The sequence below is a fragment of the Syngnathus leptorhynchus genome, chromosome 18, assembly GCF_054491065.1.
Source record: "Syngnathus leptorhynchus isolate UIUO chromosome 18, UIUO_Slep, whole genome shotgun sequence".
Taxonomy (NCBI): Eukaryota; Metazoa; Chordata; class Actinopteri; order Syngnathiformes; family Syngnathidae; genus Syngnathus; species Syngnathus leptorhynchus.
In genome coordinates, this window is record NC_141212.1 from 3,898,473 (window position 1) to 3,920,334 (window position 21,862).

Here is a 21,862-nt window from a genome sequence, read left to right on the forward strand (position 1 = left end):
TTAATATTTTGGGATGGTTGAAATTAAATACATATTAAATAATATTTTATAGTGATATATTGCCTTTTAATAATTTACCTAGGCAAACAGAATACCTGTACGTTTATTTTGAAATCGTTTTTCAGTTCGGCCTTTACCTCACACGTAAACAAGCTGAAACCGGCCCATGCTGGATAACCGTTTATCATTTACAGTTTCACTATGCATAGTAATCGTACTCACGTGTTAAGAGGTCAAAGTCTCGTTTTATCTTATTGTTTTTTTATTTCTTTAAACAAGGGTCAAACGAGACGCAGTGACGTGCGAGGCGTTTATATACGCCCGCTGTGGTCGTAAACCACATTTTCACTCCGTCCCAATCAACACACTTTGAACTTTGTTAACGAAATAATGCTTAGCTGGTTTCAAACTTGATTACAGTAATCATTGCAATCGTTATCAAGTCTAAAAGTGCACAGTTCCGCTAAGTCATTTAAAAAAGATATCAATAAAAAACATCCGTTTAACCTCTGCCAACACCTCACGCACAATAACAAAACAAAGTTGGTCTTTTCTACCATCTAGTGTTGAAAACTAGTACTGCAACGTCCTCACCGATCGTTCAGTAAAACGATTGCAGTTATTTTCTTTTGGTGCGGACAGTTCCTAAAATTCTGCAGAGTAGGTTCGTTAACGATCACTGAGTGGAGAAGCCGTAGTGAATTTGAAGGGAAACACGGAAAGAGAGTCAAAAAGGAGAGTGGAGTGAGAAGCCTGCAGCATGCATATTAATATTTTATTTAAGTGCTCCTGCACTTTCCTGTATGGAGTTTTGGGCAAACATTCATTCGAGCAGCCAAATACAAAATGCAATTAAAAATATTTGAAGTTTGACTACTATGTATTTGATATGTGAACTTTATAAGGTTATTTGTCAAACTGAGCAAAATTGGCCGTGCTAAGCTTTGCGGTGTGATTAAATAGCAACAGAGATTACAATCTTCTTTCTAAGCCTATTTCTTTTTTATTTGCCTTATTTAGGTTTTGAAGTTGCTCTAAAACAAAGGAGGTGCAGACTTTAGAATAAACAACTAGAGCCTCGCTCCTGTTTGACTTTAATGAGCTTCTGCGGCTTCATTGAACAAGCTGGTCTGCTTCTGTAATGCCCTCCTCGTATAATTCATCTTATGATAATCATCCTGGTGTGCACTCGTATTGTCAGATGTTATCGCCGTGAGTTGGAGCAGCAGACTTTCCAGCTGCATAATCGTATGGCTTTAAAAAAAAGACACAGTCGCTGGATTTTGTGAGGATCAGCAAGGTTCAACCTGGGTCGTGTACTCTCTTCAAAGCTGACAATATTCAGACTTATTTCCTTTTCAGGCTGTTATCTCTCGTGGAAACGTCGCAAAGCAATATCGTAAAAACCGAGCGAGCGCAGTGATAAAAACGTAATTGCTAGACATATTTTGTTGCCTGCTACACTGTCAGAAAATTAGATAGACAGGTACTGATATCGAGGGTACAAAAAAAACAACCTTTACAGGTACTGTCACCGAGATCCGCGCCCTCTCCACGGGCAGAACGGGATGTAGCGGACCCAAGGCCGTGACGACAGCCGCTTTGTGATGCCGAACGGGAGGTTGTAAATGTCGACCGTTTCAAAGATTCCAGAAGCCTCTAGGTGTGTTTCATCCGGGACCAACAGTCCGCGCTCACGCTTGGTGCCTGTATCATGAGAAAATCTCTGAGCAACATGGACGGCTGAGGTTTAGCCGTAAAGTTACCGGGAATGGTGTTATCCAAGACGAAGCCCAGGAAGCCTCCGACAAACATTTGAGTTGTAAAAAGAATCCGCAGCACCGCGTCCACCTCGCTCACACCTACGGAAAAAACACATGGAGATATTTTTATGAGGTGCTGAATGCGAACTTGGATTCTGAAGGAAATGCAGTAGACCTGTGGCAAAGATGTTCGGATTCTTGGTGACCCAATTGGGAACGACCAGCCCGGAAAACAAGGAGAACCCGAACACAAAGATGTTCCTGGAGGAATTCATATCTGTTGACTAAAAAAACAACACGTAAGGTTATGATGACTCCTGGATAAATAAAAAAAAAAAGACTCACCTGCAGGTTGGAGATCCCCGTCGCAGCGATGACCCCGAACATGATCAAGAACATCCCTCCGATCACGGGGTTGGGGATGGTGGAGAAGATAGCTCCGATTTTACCCAAGACCCCCATCAGTATCATGACGACTCCGCTGAGCAGAATCACCACTCGACTTCCCACCTGTGCCCGGACACAGCACCATAAATTCAAGAAGTTGGAGACCCGCATACGAAAGAATACCAACCTTGGTGATGCCCAGGGCGGCCACGTTCTCGCTGAAGGATGTGGTGCCGTTACCGGTACCAAAGGCCCCCGCCAGCAAGCTGCCGATCCCTTCGACGCCGATTCCTCGGTTGATGGCGTGCTTGGGCGGAGGCGGTGCCCCCGACAACTTGGCGCACGCGTAGTAGTCGCCCACAGACTCGGCCATGGAGCACACGATTCCCGCCATCATTCCGATAACTCCTGCCAGGCTCACCGCCGGGATGCCCCACTGGCCTGGATAAGGCAGGACGAACCAGGAAGCCCGACCGACCACGTCCCCCTTCACATCAGTCCGGGCCTGGTGTCCGTATCGATCCGGATCGGACGGCAGCACGTCGTAGATGGTGAGCAGGTGGCACACTAACCAAGACACGGCAATTCCCAGCAGAATCTAATCGACATCAATTGTTAGCATACTACGCTAACCGTAGTGTAGCATTTTGAGGACCTACGGGCATGGTCTGGAAGATGTAGAACTTTTTGGTGTGCAAGTTCCTGGCCTTGCTGTAGGCGGGAAGAGGAAGTCCGACGAAGCGCAAGTACTGAGAGAACAGGATGATCAGGGCCGCGGTCCTGAGGAAACAAATTATGTCCAGTTAGAATTTGTGGAGCCCTCACAGGCTCAACTCGCAAGTGGAGTGGACGCACATGGCCGAGATTCCCCAGTGGCTGCCGGCCCGGACTCCGGCCGCATCAAACATGGACAAACCGATGAGGGAGATGGTGGGCGCGATGGTGAGTGGGCCGACAAAACGCATAAGGAATCCCACCAGTCCAGAGAATCCCACCAGGATCTGCAGGAGGGACGCCACCATGATGGAGCCCTGCAGCTTGGTGGAGGCAAAATGGAACTTGATTTTTAATCCCATTAAATTTGACAACGGTTACGATGACTTACTGTTTTCAATCGCGTCTGCCACACTTCGATGAAGACCGGTGAGGTCGTGTCCACCAAGCTGGCGTTTCGGGTCCAAGACGGACACTGGAATTCGGGTATGGACAACATAGCCAATGCTGGGGTGAGTAAGGCGAAGGTGCCTCCTTGCAGGATGGGAAGTCTCCCAAGAAAAAGAACCAATCTGATCATTCTCAAAAGGTGCATCAGTCAATATTTTCAATCTTAATTAGCATTAGCTCAATTCATGTTACCGAGGGGTCCAAATGTTTAGCATGTTGGCACCTGATGCCGAAGGTGACCTGCAGAATGGTGCACAGCCCCGAAACAAAGAAGATGGTGTTGATGAGGTGACTTTGGGTCAAACCGTCGTGCTGCAAGCACAATCCATCCGCTAAGATGAGCGGGATGGCGATGTTGCTGCCAAATGCCGTCAGGTAATGCTGCAGAGTGGAAGAGACCAACGTGGTTAATTGGACACGGGTGGCAAAAATAGACTCTATTTGTTTTGTTTTGGGATCACCTGAAAGGCTAAAAAAACAGACAGGTACCAGGGAGGGGTCTCCGTCACACTGTACACGGTCACTCTGTTGTTACGCTCCACTTTATCACCCCTTCCACCCATGAAAGACTTTAGGGGATCACCCCCGACCTCCATTTTGTCCTCCTCCATCTAAATGTGTGCACAAACACAAGCAAAAACATCCAGCTCCCTTTCTTGGTTCTAACAAGATTATCCATTCAAATAAAGGTCAACGTCCTCTTTTATTTAAGCATCACTGTTTGATTGACACCTGTCACCTGAAGTTGGATTCAGTTGTAAATAATTGGATTTTTTTTTCTCGCTGACCTTTCACCTTAATCGCTAGTGTCTCAACTAAAAGGCCACAAAAGGGAAGAAGCACCAACAGTCACATAAACAGACTTTTAATTGACAGTGGGATCAATTGAATTAAATGTCGTGTTTTGATTAGATTCCCCTTTGAGCAAAATGAGACGTAACATCCACAAAATGCTCATCAATTATTTATCCACAAAGATTTGGGCTCAATGGTACCTCCCTAAAGAGCTCATTAAGATTCTTTACTTTTTTTCCCACTTATTGCTCATATAAATATTTGTAAGAATAAATAACACAAGTTTAAAGGAAAAACTTTTTTGCACAGTTTATAGCTACTGAACCAGTCAAATATATTTTGATTAAACTTAAGCTTTACCTACACAAATCAATTCCTGGCAGTTTGAAGAGATGTCCGGTATCCAGACAGACTTTTCTTGACTAAACGTTTCTGCGGCAGAAGAAGAATGAGACGCTTGTGTATTGCGGCTCATCATGATCGTAGCTCTCGACTACTGTTGTTGTGTTAGCGAAAGGAAGCTAGCCAAGTTAACGGTAGTTTGTCATTGCTTGCTGCTAATGATTGAAAGGACCATCAAATGTTTGCTCTGCCAAGTCCAAGCTTCACTTGTGCAAACACATTACTGACATGTATACATTAGTTTCTTTTTGTTTGACACTAACGTGGGATTGGAATTGGGGTGTGTAGACTTTTTATAACCAGTCACTAACAGACTTTTATTTTTTTTATTTTTTATTTTCATCAAATGGCTAAAATAAAACTTCAGTGTGCTTCTTACATGAAAATGAAACATTGCATCGAATGCAATATCAAAGGTCTGCGGCTGTTTGTCACGCTCACGGCACAAAGTGTAAATTTTTTACAGCAACAACAACAACAACAACAACAAAACATCCTGCATCAGCCTGCTCTTGTAAAAGCACATTGTGTTTTATCCGTTGTAGTTTATTACATTGGAGTGTAAAGTGTGATTTAGTCTTGTGCTTCTCAGAGCACTTTTTTTTTCTATTCTTTAATATAAAAAAAGGCTACAGAGCATCATTGCAGGGCGTCACATATGAGTGCACACTGTTGATGAGAGTGTGGCGGGCGGGCGGGCGGGCGGGCGTGGATGATTGAATGCCGCTGGCCGCGGCCCCCTTTCTTTATCCCCCCCTCCCTCCCTTCCACGCAAAGACATCCATGCATGCTTCTCCTAACAAACATGGACGTTGGCCCCCCCCCCCCCCCCCCCCTGGGAGATTGAATGTGATTGCAATCTATACGTAAAAGGTCATTTTGTGTAAAATGTGTTTAAGGGGAATCTTGGGGGTGGGGGGTCACAGGGTTTGTATTGTGGCGACAGTAAGGTCAAATGAATACAGTGCACTCTGGCTATTCAGCTGTCAATCAAAATGGACTCAACTTGTACTTTTCATGTTAATGTTTGAGCTGCTCGAAGCCTCAACAACGAGGCGCTCTAAAAGCCTCTGTCCACACGCTGGATAAATCCTAGATTACATTTTCAAAATGTAAACGTATTTATATATTAGTTTTAATAATTGTTCTTACTTTATGTAAATGAAACTATAAATATTTCATTCAGCCCTTACGTATTGTTTTGCCACTGTGTTATTTGAAAATAAAGGTGTCCTTAAAGATGAATAAAACCACTTTAAAATAAATATAGTACCGCATGGTTAACAACCCATGCAACCATTCCGGTTTCTTCTAGGAACAGAACTAAAAATGGGGGTTGTGATAATGAAATTTGTAGGGTGTGTGATTGCCTTTGGGCTCCTCGCTGCATTAAGCCCCCTCCTGCGGACAACCACTATGTTCCTCTCAATAATGTTTAAACCATCACCTGTCTGATGGCTAATTTCATCCACAGGAGAAGAGGAGAAAAAAAAAACAAGTTGTTGCCGCTTCTCCCTGCAGGTCTAATGAGTCATGACACGAGCGTCCCCTCCCACGCTCCTTCCCTCTCTCTCTCTCTCTCTCTCTCTCTCTCTCTCTTTCTCTCCTTCCTCCTCCACTCGGAGCGCCTTTATATTTGGAGGTACGGCTCCGTTTTCTGCAGGAGCATCTCTCCCGCTGCATCGGGAGGCACAATGCACTCCAACAAAATGACACCGACTCTTCTTTTTCTGCTGCTTGGCTTCGCTTTGCTTATAGGTGGGTTCAGCACCACGGACAGCGACTTTAACACTTTTTACTATACGACTCGAGTTTGTTGTTTTTATTTCTTTTCTTGCATTTTTGTTTTTAAATAAAAGATGTTTGTCTTCTGTTTAGGGAATCGAGCACTTCCAGTGGGCAAGGATGGCCAAAGAGAAGATGTGGTAAGTCTCTAGGACTATTTTGCATGGGGGGGCGGTCACGTGATCGTAACCATGCCATGCAGATAATTATTAATATGGAACTCTCACTGTATCTAATTGAGGTCACTGGGAGGTGTGGACTCCATCATTATCATTTTATGATTGTGATTTGGTGATTATAAAACACATACCTTGAATATTAATTAGGTGACCAGATGTTTGGTGGAGGTTCTGTCCAAAGCGCTCTCCCAACCGGACCCCCAACTGGATCAAGAGTGCAAAGAGATTCTCCGAGCAGGTTTGTGCAACGTTCCAGGTAAGTCAGAAGCAAAATGGCTGCTATATTGACCCATTCTGTCCTGTTGAAGGAATTAAACGTGCTCCGCCGGATAAGAAGAGCAATGAAGAGCAGGATAAAGATCACGTAGAGGAGCCCGAGGTCAAGGATGCCGAAGACATCCAAGATTTTCTGAGGTCTGTGGAGCCCAATCAGGAGACCCCAGAGGGTGGACACAATCAGGAATCCTGGAGTTTGGAGAAAAGGCACCAGGAAGATGATGGCGAGGTAGAGGAGGAACGGGAGAAGAGAAGTAGCTGGAGGCCAGGACGATTCCACCAGAAGCCCAAACGCGACAAGGAGCCTTTGGGAGGAGAGGAGGAAGAGGACTACGAACGCAGTCAGGAGTCGTGGGGGCTTGACAATGAAAGGGACAAGAGGAAATGGAGACCTAGGGGATACCGAAGGAGACTCAAGAGGGATGAAGAACTGTCAGAGGAACCCAGAGAGGAACCAGATGAGGAACGCAGTCAGGAATCCTGGGGACTCGACAATGAAAGGGACAAGAGGAAATGGAGGCCTAGGGGATACCGAAGGAGACTCAAGAGGGATGAAGAACTGTCAGAGGAACCCAGAGAGGAACCAGATGAGGAACGCAGTCAGGAATCCTGGGGGCTCGACAATGAAAGGGACAAGAGGAAATGGAAGCCTAGGGGATACCGAAGGAGACTCAAGAGGGATGAAGAACTGTCAGAGGAACCCAGAGAGGAACCAGATGAGGAACGCAGTCAGGAATCCTGGGGGCTCGACAGTGAAAGGGACAAGAGGAAATGGAGGCCTGGGAGATTTCACCAAAGAAGACACAAACGTGATGAGGAACTGTCAGAGGAACCCAGAGAGGAAGCAGATGATGAACGAAGCCAAGAGTCGTGGGGGCTCGACGATGAGAGGGACAAGAGAGAATGGAGGCCTGGGAGATATCACCAAAGGAGACACAAACGGGATGAGGAACTGTCAGAGGAACCCAGAGAGGAAGCAGATGATGAACGAAGCCAAGAGTCGTGGGGGCTCGATGACGAGAGGGACAAGAGGGAATGGAGGGCTGGGAGATACCATCAGAGGAGACACAAGAAGGATGAAGAATTCTCAGAGGATCCAGATGAGGAACGCAGTCAGGAATCCTGGGATTTTGATACTGACAGATACAAGAGGGATTGGAGACCTGGGAGATATCACCAGAGGAGACACAAGCGTGATGAGGAACTGTCAGAGGATCCAGATGAGGAACGTAGCCAGGAATACTGGGATTTTGATACTGACCGATACAAGAGGGATTGGAGACCTGGGAGATATCACCAGAGGAGACATAAGCGTGATGAGGAACTGTCAGAAGATCCAGATGAGGAACGTAGCCAGGAATCTTGGGATTTTGACACCGATAGATACAAGAGAAACTGGAGACCTGGGAGATACCACCAAAGAAGACACAAGCGGGACGAGGAACTCCCAGAGGAGGCCCGTGAGGAACCCGATGAGGAACGCAGCCAGGAATCCTGGGACTTTGGCAAAGAGAAGAAGGCCTGGAGGCCTTGGAGATACTACCAGAAGAAGCCTAAGCGTGATGAAGAACTCACAGAGGAAAAGAGAGAAGAATCAGATGGAGAACGCAGTCAGGAGTACTGGAGCTTTGATAAGAGACATGACGAAGATGACCACAACAAATACCACAAGCATGGAGGGGAGGAGCTCTCTGACGATGAAGACCCGAGTGACGATTCCGACAATCCTGAGGACACTCTGAGGTATTTAAATCTTCTACAGTATCACAAGAGTGAATTCTCAGGTGTGACCTCCTGCTTCTTTTTGAAGGTACTTACCTGACAAAAGAAACCCGTGGATCTCCAGAGGCTACTACCATCCCGCCTGGTTTAAAAGAAATCCAGAAGACCACGCCGCTCCAAACAAGGTAGACCAGTACAGTTCAGCTCTAATACAGAGCGTCGGGATTCGGTTCTGACTTTTGAAGGTACGCAGATGGACGAGGCGGCCAAGCAGCTCGGTCTCAAACTGGACCAGCTCGCCAAACAGGAGGCATCAGAAGGAGCCGTGCAAGCGAGGGCGCTCACCCCACGCGAGGTTCGTCAAGCTACGATTACTCTCGATGATGTTGTGTGGATAAACTGTGTACCATCTCGTGCTTGCTGACCCGCAAATCCAGTCGGTCGTCCAGAAACTCCCCGAGGGGGGGGGGGGGGGGGGGTATGGGGGCAAGAGTAGCTCATTATGGAAATGTCCATCCCACGCAGACATGTTGGCCGCTTGCCGTTTGAGCGCACGTCAACAATTTGGCCCAGAACAAATGACAACACTAATGTTCCAAAGCAGAACTTTGGCACGGCCTGCATTTTTATTTATTTATTTTTTCTACAACTGCTGACAGACGAGCCGTAGTATCTTCTGCGCCAAGATTGACGCAGCGTAACGACCTCCCGGGGCCTTCGATGTCATCACGACTCTATTTAAAAGGCGATCGGCGGGTGGCGGATTTAAACAAACATTTAAAACCAGATGAAATGACTCGTACCGCCATATTCCCAACATAATAGGCTTGACTTTTCTATTTCTATTCTTAGGTCCAAATTAATTCGACATTTTAACTCAAAGCTACTTTCACTGTGCGACATAAAATTTGGTAGGCACGTCTATAATGAGTAAACCCACAAAAAAATAAATGTAAAGACGCTATAATTATTATTATTATTTTTTTTTTGCAGGAGAAAGCACTGGAAAACCTGGCGGCAATGGATGAGGAGATGAAGAACATTTCCGGCAAGCTGCATGAGAAAAAATGAGCTATGCTTTGTTTGTTTCGTCTGCAAAGTTAAAGTGCATCCCAAAAAAAAAAAAAAAAGTCTCTTGTTGTATTTGTGCTATTTTGATGTGACATTGTGAACGCGTGCATGGGAATGTTTTTGGTGTTTAGATGTCGAAATAATATTCACTGATGTCATTGTCTTTTCAAGTGCTTGTGTTCAATAAACGAGTTATTCTGGGAACCTTTGTAATCCTGTGGAGTCACGTTACAGCACAAACATGAATTATAGTTGATTATTGTGATATTATTAGACAAAAACACGAGTTTAGAGTTGTCTTTAAAGTGAAAATAAACGCTTCGAAATTTGACATTTGTGACTTGTCTGCCTTCAAAATAATCTCTTCATTGTATATCTTTTAAAGTTAATGCTAATATCTTTGCTGGGATCAATTAAAACAAAGTTATTCTGTGTCAGAATGATTTAATTCTGTCAAGGTTCAGTCATTTAACCGGGTCACAACTTAAAAAATAAAAATTTAAAGGTATATATATATAAAAAAAAATTGCTGACCAAAATGCCAGTCAAGGAAACTAGTCTGCATTTGTTTTGAGGCCTTTCCTTGCATAACTGCCTAGACGGGATTGTGATGCATCCAAACGGACATTCCCGCCAGCCCTGATGTGCCCTGAAACAAAATATGGGTTGTGCGGGAGGAGGAGGGGGGGGGGGGCTTGTAAGCCCTTCAGCTTTCTGTCAGTTTCATCTTTTTTGGCACGGGCTCCTCCGAGTTACTCCGACCTGACTGCTCTGTCTCCACGGTGATGCCCGAAAGCAGGTAACCGCCCCCGCCGCTCATCAGCAACTTGGGATGCGTCCTATTGGGCAGCACCTAGGGGGTGGGGGGGGGGCAAAAAACACAAGTCAGAACGCATTAAAGCTACGACGAGGACCCGAAGGCAAAACTTGGCGGTAGCAGGTCACCTGATAATGTCGCAGCCAGGTGTCAGTAAGACGGAGGTTGACCGTGCCGCCTTGCTCCTTCAATTTGGTGAAGCACTCGATGAGTGGCTGCAGAGAATTTTGACACGCAAGAATCACTAGCCTGTTATTACACTTGGGAGTATTTGAACATAAAAAAAGTTTATCTCTGAGCTTTGGGCTCCACATTCTGCTCAGTTTTTTAATGCCAGGCATTTAAAGTGTTGAATAGCTACGACACTCCGATTTAATTTCCTAACGGGATAAAGACGCTTTTTCTTTTGTATTTTCCTGCAGCTAGCTCATTTCTCCCACAGGAGCCTCGCAAGTTATAAAAGCTGCCTTAAATAATGACCCTCATTGGAGAAAACTCACCTCCTTATACTGCGAGTAGACCACAAACGGCCTGGAAGGCGACAAGAACCTGATCAGGCACATGAGGACGGGAGACGGGTGGAAGCGAGAGGCGATGACCAATCTGCAAAACAAGCCGAGCAAACGATGTATTGCGCCGTCAATACATTGGAATTGAAAATGTCGTCATTCCGCAGCCTAATGTGATTTAGCTCCGACACAGCGTAGTGGTGTTTATGATATGGCTGCTGTTATGAAGAAGGGTCAATAAGTCAACACCCTTGCGGCATTTCATCCATCATGAGAAGCACACTTGTGAGAATCCATTTTAATCGTCATTTAAAAGTGATACTAACCCGTCTGCATTCATGCCTTCTAACTGGGCCACTGCCGCCGCGAGCTTCTTACGTCTCTCCTCCTGCTTCACCCTCTTGAGTTGGGCCTAGAATATTTCAAAGATGGTGATGAGCATCAATCTGTCAATCATACGTGAATATGTGCCCTACCTTTGCATCCCTGCCGCTTTCGCGTTCGGCATCGGTACGTTGTTCCTCGCCGGCATTCGTATCCATGTTTGCTGGGTCTTCCGGAGGCTTGCTCTGCTCCATCTTGGGCTCCTCTTCCACGGTAGCGTTAGAATTAGATGCCTCTGAGAAGCGATTATTATTATTATTTTTTTTAAATGCTGTTCCCTTACTGGATCACATTTAACTGTGCAGGTGTTCCTAATGATGTGTCCGGCGCAAGTCCTTTACCAGTATTGGGGTCCTTGAAGCTTGTGTCCAGCGTGCCTGCTAGCAAAGCATTGACGTGGCAGATGGGAAAGTCATGCAGCGTGTCGTGGAAGTGAGAAGGGAAGCCAAAGTTCTCCACTCCCGCTCGGACCGGACCACCCCCCGGGTACATTTGGATCACGGATCCGTAGCCTGGATGTGATGAGCAGCAGGTCATTAAAAATAAAAAGCACAAACAGCATTATACCACCAGATGGCGACATTTTTATTACAATGTCATGCATTGATGTATTCTTTTAAAATAAAAAATGCAATTAAATAATTTGACAGGCATAACAATTAAAAGCTTTAATTTACTTGTGCATCCATTCGTTGCCTTTTATACAAAAGGATGACCACTTATTGTGTTTGTAGTGGCGTGCCAGGAAATGTAAAGTTTGTGCCTCGGGGGAAACACTGTGCTGGATGAAAAACAAACTCACCTCCCATTCTTTCCATGACAGCCCCCAGCACAAGGCCAGCGCACGTTTCAAACACCAACACTTTGCTGCCGGCGTGGATGTTGGCCAAGGTCAGCATCTGCGCCAATGTGTCGTATCGCAAGTGACTGCATCACACGCACAAAACACACACATTGCTCTCACTGCTGTGTGTTTCCGTTGGACTGAGACAAAAAGAAAAATACCAGATTTTTCCTGGCTCTCGTCCGTGGTACATGAGCGCCATGATGCGGCAGGTCGGTTTGAGAATGCTTAGCTTGTTCTCGTACCTGCAAAAAAATATCGAATACTGTTTAGATACATGCAGTGTGTTTTATTATTTTTAAATGTCATGATTCCTGCTCACTTCTTCTTTTTCTTCTTGATGTACTTGTCCTGGGCATATTCCGTCTTATCCCTGAAGGTGGAGCTGTTGTCTATGAGCTGCTGGATGATTTCCTGCAACGCAAACAATTACTGCAATTACCAAAATGGTTAAACAAGTGTCATGGTACACATCATCGAGTTTTCATCATTACCTGACCCTTCATGCCTTGCTCTTTGAGCGTCTCAATGTCGTCCCGTGTCAACTTTTGTGACTTGCCGTCATCCACGATGTTGCGGTTGTCCGTGCCCGCCTGCTTTGCGTCTGTCGGTGAAAGTGTAGTGGAGAAACGACCTTACCGGTTTGTCCTTTCCCCCCATTGAAAAACAACAGAATACCAACCAGAAGCAGCACTTGGAGCATCTTGTGGTTTCACGGGCTGCAACTGTCCACCGGGTACAATTTCAAAAGTGGTGCTGTACAAATGTCCCACAGCATTGTCCAGGAAGAGCCACTGCTTCTCAAACATCACCTTCCTGTTGTCATACAATGGAGAAATCATGTTTTACAACTTGTGAAGTCAGACTGGCAGTCAAGAAGCTAAAAACTAATCATTACAACGTGATCTTGACATCTGATCAAAACAGCATGCACTAAATAATGTCATACTTACTTTTTCGATTGTATTTGCACAGCTTTGTAGATCTCCCCACGTTTTAGCATAACATAGTCTCCCTCGTTGATTTTATACAGGGAGTCGTCGTCTCCGACATTCGCCATTATGGATCAAATAAGACGACAAACAGCTCAATATAGAGAAAAGTTGGATAAACACAAGTCACAGTTATTCATGTGAGGTGCGTTAAACTCCTACAACCACGTGTTATCTTTCACTTTCCGTCACAAGACGATCGGTCAGGAGCGGGATGAATTTTACTTCCGCGTTTTCATCATTGTTGGCAGTGATTGGTCCGACTTGACTCGAGCCAGCCAATGGCGTGCGATAGCAATTGTAAGGCAGAAATCGATTTCAGAATCATCGATTCTGTTTTTGTTTTTGTTAATAACGACTAATATACATTCATCTGTTGTGTGTTCCAATTACACAGGAGTAATAATGACATAAAAAAGGGATTTATTCTTACAAAAGGTCAATTTGCACAATTTCAGAAAACAATTATATATACACAGCTCTTGCCTGGACTGCAAATCAAAACGCTGAAAATGTTTACAAAAAGATAAATAATACCCAGACAAATCGTAACATTGTTACTTTGTTGAGTTCTTTGATCGTAAAACAATAGGACTTTATCCCTAGCAGGGATTTACAGTGTTTCATCAATAAAAAGTAGCACTGTGCCCTTTGTGTTGTTCCATGCCCCACCACTAGACGGCAGTGTTATCTTCTCATTCTTGGCCTCCGGTCAGTTTGTGGAACAATTCTTCATCTAGGGTCTCATTCTGGTCCTTGGATCGCGTCGAGAGGAAGATGTATCCACCGATGAACTCGTGGACCACCTTGCAGTCACAGCTAAGGCAGCAGAACGCTATAGTCACGTTCTGGTCGAACTCAATGGTCACCTGCAAACACACACAATACAGCAGTGATGACCAGACATGGTGCCATGGGGCACTATTGTGAAAGCCCATCGGAGATACTCACTTGTCTTATTTCCCAGTTGACGTTCCACTGCTTCATGTTGGCAAACCTCCAGGTGGTGACAGGCAGGCAGGTGGACATGTCGAAACGGATCAGGCGATTGTACGAGATGCCGAGGATCTCATCCTTCTTGCTGCCCCTGAACCTGATACCACAAAATGGATTTCTTGAATGATAGCCCATGAATGACAACTTTTTTTTTTTTCCTTACACACTACCTGACGATGTAGTAGTTGATGCCAAACTCTGGGAGAGACTGCCAGGCTTGGATGAACCGCATCTTGGCATCCATGAGGGACAGTCGCGCTATGTTCTGATGGGCCTCCAGGATACGTGCTGTGAGCTTGACATAAGAACAATCATTGGTAACCAGCGATTGGCTGCCAAGTCAAACTAAATATCTTCTGAATTTGACAACCTGCTTCGTCTTGTGCTTCTTGGCGTAGCGTGGCGACACGAAACACTCTGCGTTCATCTCCATGGCATCCAGATCGGGGGCTGCCTGGCCAGGAGGGGGCGCTAAGCTCTTCATCTGCAGGAAGGACTGAATGCTGCGCACCTCCGACTTATACGAGCTGTACGCCATGGTCTTGCCCTTGGAGGCTAAGATGCACGCCGCCTTCCACTTGGCGTATTGCGTCTCCTGCGCCACCACAACTAATGTGACAATTACGCTGATACCACGTCGAGTTTATAAACACGAGAACTTACGTTGTCACATCGGATGTACACCTCGTTCATCCCATCCGCCACTGGCAAAAGGAGCTTGATGCCGAACTTTTTGTCCGTGACGTTGACGTCGGGGACGATCTCACAGCCTGAGGATTATGCAGTGTCATATTTGAATGCCACAAATCTTTAAAGACACACAGTACCTCGTAGGTGAAACTGCTCTATGGGTTCCCCAACGGCGGCCTCCTTGTTCTTGTAGTAGGAGATGGTGGTGTCCTTGAATACAAACCAGTACTCTTTGTAAGGCCGCAGTGTCAGCCTTTTTGGTCTAAATTAGGAGAAAGTGATTATACTTTTAAATTGGTTGGGTGATTTTTGCACTTGTACAATTAGGAATAAACAGTTAGTAGTGTTTTCTAAAGCAATGTTTTTATAAAATTGTAAGGCATAGCGTTTTTTCCTTTTTGTCTTTTTCAACTTGCGTCTTTGAACTTTTTTTTTTAACTAACCCTAACCCTCTTATGACACTGAGAACAGAATAAAGACAATAGAAGTGTAGCCAGATGTGTTTTTACCTGAAAAGGCGGAGGTGATCAGCCAGTTCTGGAATGTCTGTGATGTCTTCCTGAAGGTCGGGAACAAATAAGTGTCAATTATCTTATATCCTGAGACCTACAATCGTTGTGTTTTACGGAGGCCCACCGACAGCTGTTTTGGACTGCACATGCCCCAAAAGATGAAAAATGAAATCCATTTACCAGAATTCTGTCTGAGACGCCACCTTCCAGCGTCACCTCCAGGTTGGAGAGGGCGGCTTCCACTTCATCAATTTCCTGCTCATTGGAATGGTCGATTGGCTCAGTGGACATGGTCAGCTTACAAATGTGATACTGCAAAGACAAGATGTTAAGTGAACTCATTGCCATTATTCAATTTTTGTGCGATGATGTCATCATATTCACCTGCAGCGACGCAAACATAAGCATCTCCTCCTCGGTGCAGTCGATCTCCTCCAGCAGGATGGACCAGCGGGCCTGCTCGTACAGCTGCGTTATCCTCACGGCGTCGTACTAAAATGCAACAAGACAAATTTGAGGCTCTCCGGATTATTTTCCTCCCGAAGTCGACAATACTGCATTTCATTTGACCTACTTTTGGATTGAGGTCAAAGAAAACATTGTACTTAAAGCGCAGCAGCAGCTTGTCGTTTTCTTGAACGTCCTGCTCCATGAGGGAGCGGGAAGAGTCCAACCATCTGTCAATTACATGTCAAGTTGTTAAAAATGTACCAAAGGAAGGATCAGGAACACAATGAGGTCTTCTACCCAGCGTTTCTGATGGCTTTGTCCTCCAGGGATAGCGGCTGGTAGAGCTTGGCCAGCTCGGGAGGCGGCAGGTTGGGCTGGGAGTCGGCGAGGGGGTTGTCTCCGAACCACAGGCTGGTGGCCGACACCGGCATCCCGTTCTCCGGGTCGTAGGTGGCCGTCATGGTCTTGCTGTACATGGGACCTTGTTTGGGTGGGATGTCATTATTCCGATTAGGGCGGTAGGGCTTGGTGAGTGCGTGTTGCCAGTACCTGAGCCTCCTGGCCCGCCGCTGACTAAATCAATGTCCCAGATGTCCTCCAGTGGGGAGTCTTTGCCTCTTTTTTTCTTTTTCTTGGAGGGCTCATCGTGAGGCTGGAGCAGGGACAGTTCTTCAGGCCGCCTGATGTCTGAAATAAATTAGATCAATAAAATCAATGAAATTAATTAAATTATTAATTCAAATCAAGTTAAATTTCAGGTAAAAGGGTAGGAGAGGTCAGACTCACTGAGGATTTGACAAATCTCTGCCACTGCCTTGAAGACCACGCAGGAGAAGCTGACGGTCATTTGAATGGTTTTCATGTTAGGGAGCTGCAGTAGCATATTTTTGTGTTGCGGGGTGTAGCGCAGTTCTGCATCAGCCTGAAAACAAACAAATAGAAACTGACCCATCTCTCATTTGTGCATCCATCGAAACGAAAGGCAAGCAGAGTTCAACATTACAGTACTTCCAATGCCCCCCCCCCCATTTGTCCTACCTGAATCCCATACTTGTCCAAGGTCCAGTGGGTCCTGAGCAGCCAGCATTTCCTCTGCTCCCACCACAGGGCGTGATCTGACCAGTCTTGGGGAGCCTCTGCAAATCAAAACATCATCACACATGTAATATTTAACAAAAGTCAATCCAGAGAAATGCGCTAATTCTTCAAAGTCCTCCTTATGAGCTCGTCTGTGTTGACGAGGTTGAGTATGATCAGATTAGACTGCTGAACTTTGCGCCTTGGGGCAACATGAGCCATTGTGGTTAAAAACAATGGCACTTGAGTGTGGAGCACTGCAGGCCAAACAAAGGTGCAGCCTGGCAAACAGTACTATAGATTTTAAGAGCAGATGGCCTTCAACTGATAAGGCATATCTGACACCTACTGATCTTCTCCACCAGCATCAGCATGAGGCCTCCGATGTGCAGGTCGCCTTTCACGCGCAGTTTGAAGCGCATGGACTCGTCGCTTTCTTTTTGGTCCACGTGCACCTGCAGCTCCCATGATGTCTCGCCTAACTCGGCTGCCGTGATCATAGCTCTATATAAACAAACAAAAATATCATAAATGGACTACACTATCAAAGACATGATAATTAATATTCATGCACAATTAAATGACTCTTGCAATATTATAATTTGTTTCACTCACTGTAGTCTCATGCCAGCTAAACCTGATATTTATGAATACCATGAAAATATTGATGAAAGGCTTGGTGGTGGTGGTGGTGGGGGGGGGGGGCAGGTAAAGAGGGGGGACAAAAAGAGGGGGAGGATCAGGGAGGGTTCTGCTGTGGAATGCGTGACGAGCAGGGACATGAATGTGCAGCAATGGGCACCAATCTGCTTCTTGGAAGTCAGGAAAATGCTAAAAATCACACTCTTGCAATAGTCTAATATAATAATTCTGAAGCACAGATAGAATATAATAGTTTTTATTATTTAAATTCCTCATACTGTGGTAAACTTGTATTAGTGTCAATTTGATATTTTTGAGCTTTGATTTAGAGTACATGGACCGCTCAATAGTTCCAGGCAACTCAAGGATAAGAATAATCAAAACCACTATGACGTTGAAAACAATTTCATATTGCATTTTAGTGCTATTGTTCAAATTGTTGTGGGAAAAAAGTAAATTAATGATTAACTTCCTTCTGAACATACTTACAGAGGACAAACAACGAATTCCGCACAGTATAATCACAGTTTCCTCTTAAAATTCTTCTTTAAAACAGACTTTAGAAGGTTTTCTTACCTTGAATTTGGAACTTGTGGCACTCCCGCCGGAGTTCTCGTGAGAAGTGGCGGAAGGTTGCTTGTGAGAACGAGAGCTCGTTTTGGAGCGATCCCGCCCCTCCCTGCAGGTGGAGGTGAATGACGTATCCGGAAGTCGTCGTCGGTCTTTCCTTTGATCAGCCGCCGGAAAAAGGAAAGTGAGGCAAGTGTTCACAATCGCTGAATTTTCGTTTTAAAACGCACAAATACCTGTTTTGGGGCTAATAAATTTACAAGAAGTTAGTGTATCTTAAGTTTAAAAGAAGAGGTTGTATTTATTTAGCATGTTCGCGGTTTTCCTTCGAATTCTTGTTATAATTGAAGCCCGTTGATAATGGAGCTCATAAAAGATGCTCCTTTTAGATGCCCGCAATGAGGAACCTGAGCTGAATCAAGCTCATGTCTCCTGCCCACATCCTTCCCAGTGAGTGAATCAGGATGAGTCACGCAATGTTATCGCAATTTCCAAGGAAAACATGGTCACTTTGCCCTAGTAATGGTGTCTAAATGTTTATTTGTCCTGGTGACTTATTTTCTGTGTAAAGTCTGCCACCTATGCACTATGGCATTTACAATATAGAAAACAAAAATAATTACGAACCCCTTGTTTATAACAAATCAGGGATATGATAGGCAGCGACCCCAAGATGGTTTATAGAATAATAAAGAAGTCAGTGGTATAAACCTTTCGTAATACGATGGGGGAAAACACAGTTATGACTCTTTACAGACAGTTGACTAATTATTGACGTAGCAATAGACAGTGACTTATTAGTCACACAGTAACAAGATTATGACAGAAATGTTCACTTTTTTAGCATCTCACCTGCGAAGAATAAAACGGAAAATAAATTTAAATCATACGTTGAATTATTTCATTTACATTTATCTGAATATTATGGAATTTCACAAATGATAGGACTGTTGCAGCCACACGGTGGCGTTAGTAGACCATGTCAGTGTTGAACCCATGCCCAGTTGGTAAGGTTTGAGGAATAAAACTAAGTTCCTGTAGTGAGTGTTTAATGGCTGACCATTTGACATTTTGGACCGCACCCTGTAGATGAGCTCATACCAAGGCCAGGCTAAAATGTAGATTTCACAGAAGGACAAAAGTCAAACAAACAAAAGTGTGAATTTAGCCTAATATTACAGAGATTCTATTTTACTACAGTGGCCCTTAGTGTCCTCTTGGATAAAATTTGTCCCAGTCAATCCATGAGGCCCTAGCTTGGATGCATTCAGTGCAGCTATGCTTTCACACATATTTAGTGTAAAACATACAAGTGTAAAACCCATCACCCCACGATTCTCCATAGTCTCCACGTGGCTGCAAGACCCCACACCCAAAACAAACATGCTGACCGTGTCATGCTGGGACATGAGATCATTGCAGTGGGCTGGTGTGAGAGGAAATGTAAATTGTACAGAGAGGGAACAAAAAACAAACAAATAAACTCCCAAGCTTTGGAAAATGATGGAAAATAACCAGACAGACTGAGTCCACGTCCCTGAGACACCTGAAGTGATGGAAAAGGATCGATATTGATGATAAAGTGCACTTTTTGTGAAATGGAACGCGAGTGGGAAAAGACATCTGCGAGGACCCCCTTTTTCTTTTGCTGACTTTCCGTATTTACGGAAAGGGAAAACCTCCCGGTGACCTGGGAACACGCTTACCCAATTAGCAGCCTCGCCTATGGATCAAATGGAAGTGAAAACATTCGCTGCCGTGACGGAGACGCATCACAATGACCCATTCATGCCGCCGAGGCTCGTGCTTTGGGGAAGATTTGGGGGGGTGGGAAAGCTGGCGGTGGGGTGGCGGGGTAGACGTAAGGGAGTCATGAATGCAACAAGGAACTACCTCACCGCTTGCTTTGATGGCTCAATGGAGGCCTAATTCATGACTCAATATGGGTGCGGAGGTAAACACCGTTCAAAAGTGTTGTTTTCATAATGTTACCAACTCGACCCCCACCACCCCTAAAATCCCTTGGACACTCTCACCTCTGCAGCCTGGCGAGACCGCCGGGCCTGTTCCTGTGGGAATAGTCTAGAAAGGGGGACGGGAGGTAGTCGGGAGGCCTGAGAAGTAGCACGAAAAGAGAAACTCTTGACAGCGCCCGACTCCGGGGACTTGAACGGGGCGCTGCCCTATAGCCCAGCCGGGTACTAAAACTCAGATTCATTGCTCTCCTGAAAATACATTTCCAGTCTCGGCTTCTTAATTTATTTTTTCGGAAGCCTTCGACCTTTTCGGAGGTCATGAAATCCCTCGCCGCACAACATAACGTGCTCGCTAGCTTATTTGGTTTAAAGTCCAGAAAGTTCTCCTTAAAGCGAATTTATTGATGAATATGTCCCGGCATGTTCAGATGGGCTGTTTTTGCGCCGCAACGAAAAACAAATAAAGGAATAAAAGCTCCTCTCTCTTCAGGTTAATTGTTTATTTATACTGTATGAGTGTGGAGCCACGGGCGCTTCTATTAATGGAAACATCTCGAGGTTTCCGTTCAGACCTATAAAAATGTGAGCTCCGTGTTATAGAAAATCCAAATGTGTGAAAAAGCAAAGCAGTGTTCTTGTCTGACACAAATAATGACCTTGAAATTCTCTCTCTTTTGTCGTCAGTGTCAATCGCCAGTTTTTGTCACCGTGTGAACGTCAGGTGTGCTGAATGAAGCCATATGCGCTCCTGTGATTTTTATTAGCTTTGTCAAAGCCCTCAGAGACTAGAGAAGGAAACACTGCGCCTATAATGGTTTTGAAATTCCACCTTTTCCTCTACAGGCTCCGGATTTCAGAGGCAATGATGTGGAAGTGGTCGGGTGGCGTGCTGTGGAAGAAGCCCCCCCGAGTTCCCCTCCGACACTTCGGAGATGCCATGACTGATCTGGCAGGTAAGAGGAAGTGGGGCTCTCACGCCGCTTCCCGCTTTTCCGTGAATGGCTTCCATTTTAAATCTGGCTTGCCTCCGCCTGTATCAGCTGATGTTGGTTAGTGTTGTGTTTGGCCCGACCTTAAAGGCCTGAAGGTTGGGGGGGGGGGGGGGGCGCCGAGAAAGACGTACTGAGGTTTAGAAAAGGTTGCATAAACTCAAGCCGGGATAACTTTACCGACACTTTCCGTGGCCGGATTTCTGTGAATGAAACCATTGTGGGGGTGGAAAGTAAACAGTGTCAGGATTCAGTTCATTAGCACCTACCTTACTGTTTGAAGTTTGCTCTTCATCCGGTATCGAAAAGGAAGCCCCGCTCAGACCAAAGCGGAAAACGGCTATATATCTATACAGGGTTTCTGCGGGTCATTAAAAATAAAGGCCTCCATTGGCATTAAAACAAAATAAATCAGATGTCCACAGGCATTGTGAAATTAAATACAACTAGAATTTGCAATTTCTGAAGAAATTGCATGTGAAGGCAAAGACACTTCACACTATTATTACGGGACTCGAACTCACGACGTTGAGGGCAGAAGTCTGATGCTCTACCTACTGAGCTAAACAGTGACTTACCATTGCTGTGGTGGAATGATGCTAAATGATGAGAAATAAAATGATTAAATGAAATAAAAATGGTAAATTAATTATGATGATGATGTTGAATAAAATAAATTATTCAAATGATGTGTTAAAATCAAATGAATAAATAAAAAATAACGGCCAAGTGAGATTCGAGAAACTCAGGAAAATGGCTCGTGTTGAATGTGCCATTCTCTACTTATTGAGCTAAACAATGACTTACTAATGAAGCGGTGGAATGATGCTAAATCATGAGAAATAAAATGATTAAATGAAATAAAAATGG

General features: G+C 45.0%; 5 protein-coding genes across 14 annotated transcripts in view; 2 read left to right on the forward strand and 3 right to left on the reverse strand.

Annotated features, from left to right (window-relative positions):
• Nucleotides 1-37: 37 nt before the first annotated feature.
• LOC147042448 (solute carrier family 23 member 1-like) lies at nt 38-4,621 on the reverse strand. Of its 5 annotated transcripts, XM_085937450.1 has the most exons (12): nt 4,474-4,621; nt 3,776-3,925; nt 3,538-3,695; nt 3,256-3,415; nt 3,006-3,187; nt 2,810-2,930; nt 2,338-2,748; nt 2,109-2,273; nt 1,939-2,047; nt 1,767-1,862; nt 1,518-1,707; nt 38-1,254 (listed from the first exon to the last, which is right to left on the reverse strand). In XM_085937450.1, the coding sequence occupies exons 1-11, from the start codon at nt 4,585-4,587 to the stop codon at nt 1,532-1,534; spliced, it is 1,842 nt and encodes a 613-aa protein (XP_085793576.1). In that variant the 5' UTR covers nt 4,588-4,621; the 3' UTR covers nt 38-1,254; nt 1,518-1,531. The 5 variants fall into 5 exon arrangements, with proteins under 5 accessions (XP_085793576.1, XP_085793575.1, XP_085793577.1 ...); XM_085937449.1 differs by having other exon boundaries at nt 38-1,707; XM_085937451.1 differs by having other exon boundaries at nt 38-1,707; nt 4,470-4,618.
• Nucleotides 4,622-6,220: 1,599 nt separating this feature from the next.
• On the forward strand, nt 6,221-9,739 carry chgb (chromogranin B). Of its 2 annotated transcripts, XM_085938253.1 has the most exons (8): nt 6,221-6,269; nt 6,390-6,436; nt 6,623-6,713; nt 6,784-7,099; nt 7,199-8,494; nt 8,562-8,658; nt 8,727-8,828; nt 9,467-9,739. In XM_085938253.1, exons 1-8 carry the CDS (start codon nt 6,221-6,223, stop codon nt 9,542-9,544), a joined length of 2,076 nt encoding a protein of 691 aa, XP_085794379.1. In that variant the 3' UTR covers nt 9,545-9,739. The 2 variants fall into 2 exon arrangements, with proteins under 2 accessions (XP_085794379.1, XP_085794378.1); XM_085938252.1 differs by having other exon boundaries at nt 6,784-8,494.
• A 229-nt stretch (nt 9,740-9,968) lies between these two features.
• On the reverse strand, nt 9,969-13,349 carry trmt6 (tRNA methyltransferase 6 non-catalytic subunit). Its single transcript, XM_085938254.1, has 12 exons — nt 13,052-13,349; nt 12,781-12,914; nt 12,593-12,702; nt 12,421-12,512; nt 12,260-12,343; nt 12,057-12,181; nt 11,596-11,766; nt 11,347-11,489; nt 11,197-11,282; nt 10,862-10,964; nt 10,490-10,576; nt 9,969-10,397 (listed from the first exon to the last, which is right to left on the reverse strand). The coding sequence occupies exons 1-12, from the start codon at nt 13,156-13,158 to the stop codon at nt 10,251-10,253; spliced, it is 1,389 nt and encodes a 462-aa protein (XP_085794380.1). The 5' UTR covers nt 13,159-13,349; the 3' UTR covers nt 9,969-10,250.
• A 168-nt stretch (nt 13,350-13,517) lies between these two features.
• fermt1 (FERM domain containing kindlin 1) lies at nt 13,518-18,403 on the reverse strand. The gene is made up of 17 exons (XM_085937900.1): nt 18,264-18,403; nt 18,034-18,184; nt 17,165-17,319; nt 16,777-16,874; nt 16,525-16,660; nt 16,288-16,425; nt 16,036-16,219; nt 15,863-15,965; nt 15,673-15,780; nt 15,469-15,600; nt 15,286-15,335; nt 14,914-15,038; nt 14,750-14,856; nt 14,457-14,681; nt 14,257-14,381; nt 14,042-14,183; nt 13,518-13,959 (listed from the first exon to the last, which is right to left on the reverse strand). Exons 3-17 carry the CDS (start codon nt 17,313-17,315, stop codon nt 13,786-13,788), a joined length of 1,998 nt encoding a protein of 665 aa, XP_085794026.1. The 5' UTR covers nt 17,316-17,319; nt 18,034-18,184; nt 18,264-18,403; the 3' UTR covers nt 13,518-13,785.
• plcb1l (phospholipase C beta 1-like) overlaps nt 18,180-21,862 on the forward strand; it is a 72,887-nt gene continuing 69,204 nt past the window's right edge. For 4 of the 5 annotated variants that reach the window (XM_085937893.1, XM_085937895.1, XM_085937897.1 and 1 more), the window contains exons 1-3: nt 18,180-18,216; nt 18,417-18,477; nt 20,847-20,956. The gene's annotated coding sequence lies outside the window, so the exon portion shown is untranslated. The remainder of the gene's footprint in view (nt 18,217-18,416; nt 18,478-20,846; nt 20,957-21,862) is intronic. The other variant, XM_085937894.1, reaches the window with a different exon arrangement.

What these genes read in the sequence shown, in the direction of transcription:
- LOC147042448 (XM_085937450.1), bottom strand. Translation starts at nt 4,587, where the DNA reads ATGATGAGCCGCAATACACAAGCGTCTCATTCTTCTTCTGCCGCAGAA. An exon ending in CAGGTCACCTTCGGCATCAG is followed by an intron (nt 3,416 to 3,537) that starts GTGCCAACATGC and finishes TTTTCTTGGGAG; the next exon opens with ACTTCCCATCCTGCAAGGAG. An exon ending in CCGCCCTGGGCATCACCAAG is followed by an intron (nt 2,274 to 2,337) that starts GTTGGTATTCTT and finishes GTCCGGGCACAG; the next exon opens with GTGGGAAGTCGAGTGGTGAT.
- chgb (XM_085938252.1), top strand. Translation starts at nt 6,221, where the DNA reads ATGACACCGACTCTTCTTTTTCTGCTGCTTGGCTTCGCTTTGCTTATA. An exon ending in TGGCTTCGCTTTGCTTATAG is followed by an intron (nt 6,270 to 6,389) that starts GTGGGTTCAGCA and finishes TCTTCTGTTTAG; the next exon opens with GGAATCGAGCACTTCCAGTG. An exon ending in CAAAGAGATTCTCCGAGCAG is followed by an intron (nt 6,714 to 6,783) that starts GTTTGTGCAACG and finishes GTCCTGTTGAAG; the next exon opens with GAATTAAACGTGCTCCGCCG.
- trmt6 (XM_085938254.1), bottom strand. Translation starts at nt 13,158, where the DNA reads ATGGCGAATGTCGGAGACGACGACTCCCTGTATAAAATCAACGAGGGA. An exon ending in ATCAAGAAGAAAAAGAAGAA is followed by an intron (nt 12,344 to 12,420) that starts GTGAGCAGGAAT and finishes ATTTTTTTGCAG; the next exon opens with GTACGAGAACAAGCTAAGCA. An exon ending in CGAGAGCCAGGAAAAATCTG is followed by an intron (nt 12,182 to 12,259) that starts GTATTTTTCTTT and finishes CGTGTGATGCAG; the next exon opens with TCACTTGCGATACGACACAT.
- fermt1 (XM_085937900.1), bottom strand. Translation starts at nt 17,315, where the DNA reads ATGATCACGGCAGCCGAGTTAGGCGAGACATCATGGGAGCTGCAGGTG. An exon ending in AAAGCCATCAGAAACGCTGG is followed by an intron (nt 15,966 to 16,035) that starts GTAGAAGACCTC and finishes TGTAATTGACAG; the next exon opens with ATGGTTGGACTCTTCCCGCT. An exon ending in TTATGTTTGCGTCGCTGCAG is followed by an intron (nt 15,601 to 15,672) that starts GTGAATATGATG and finishes TTGTCTTTGCAG; the next exon opens with TATCACATTTGTAAGCTGAC.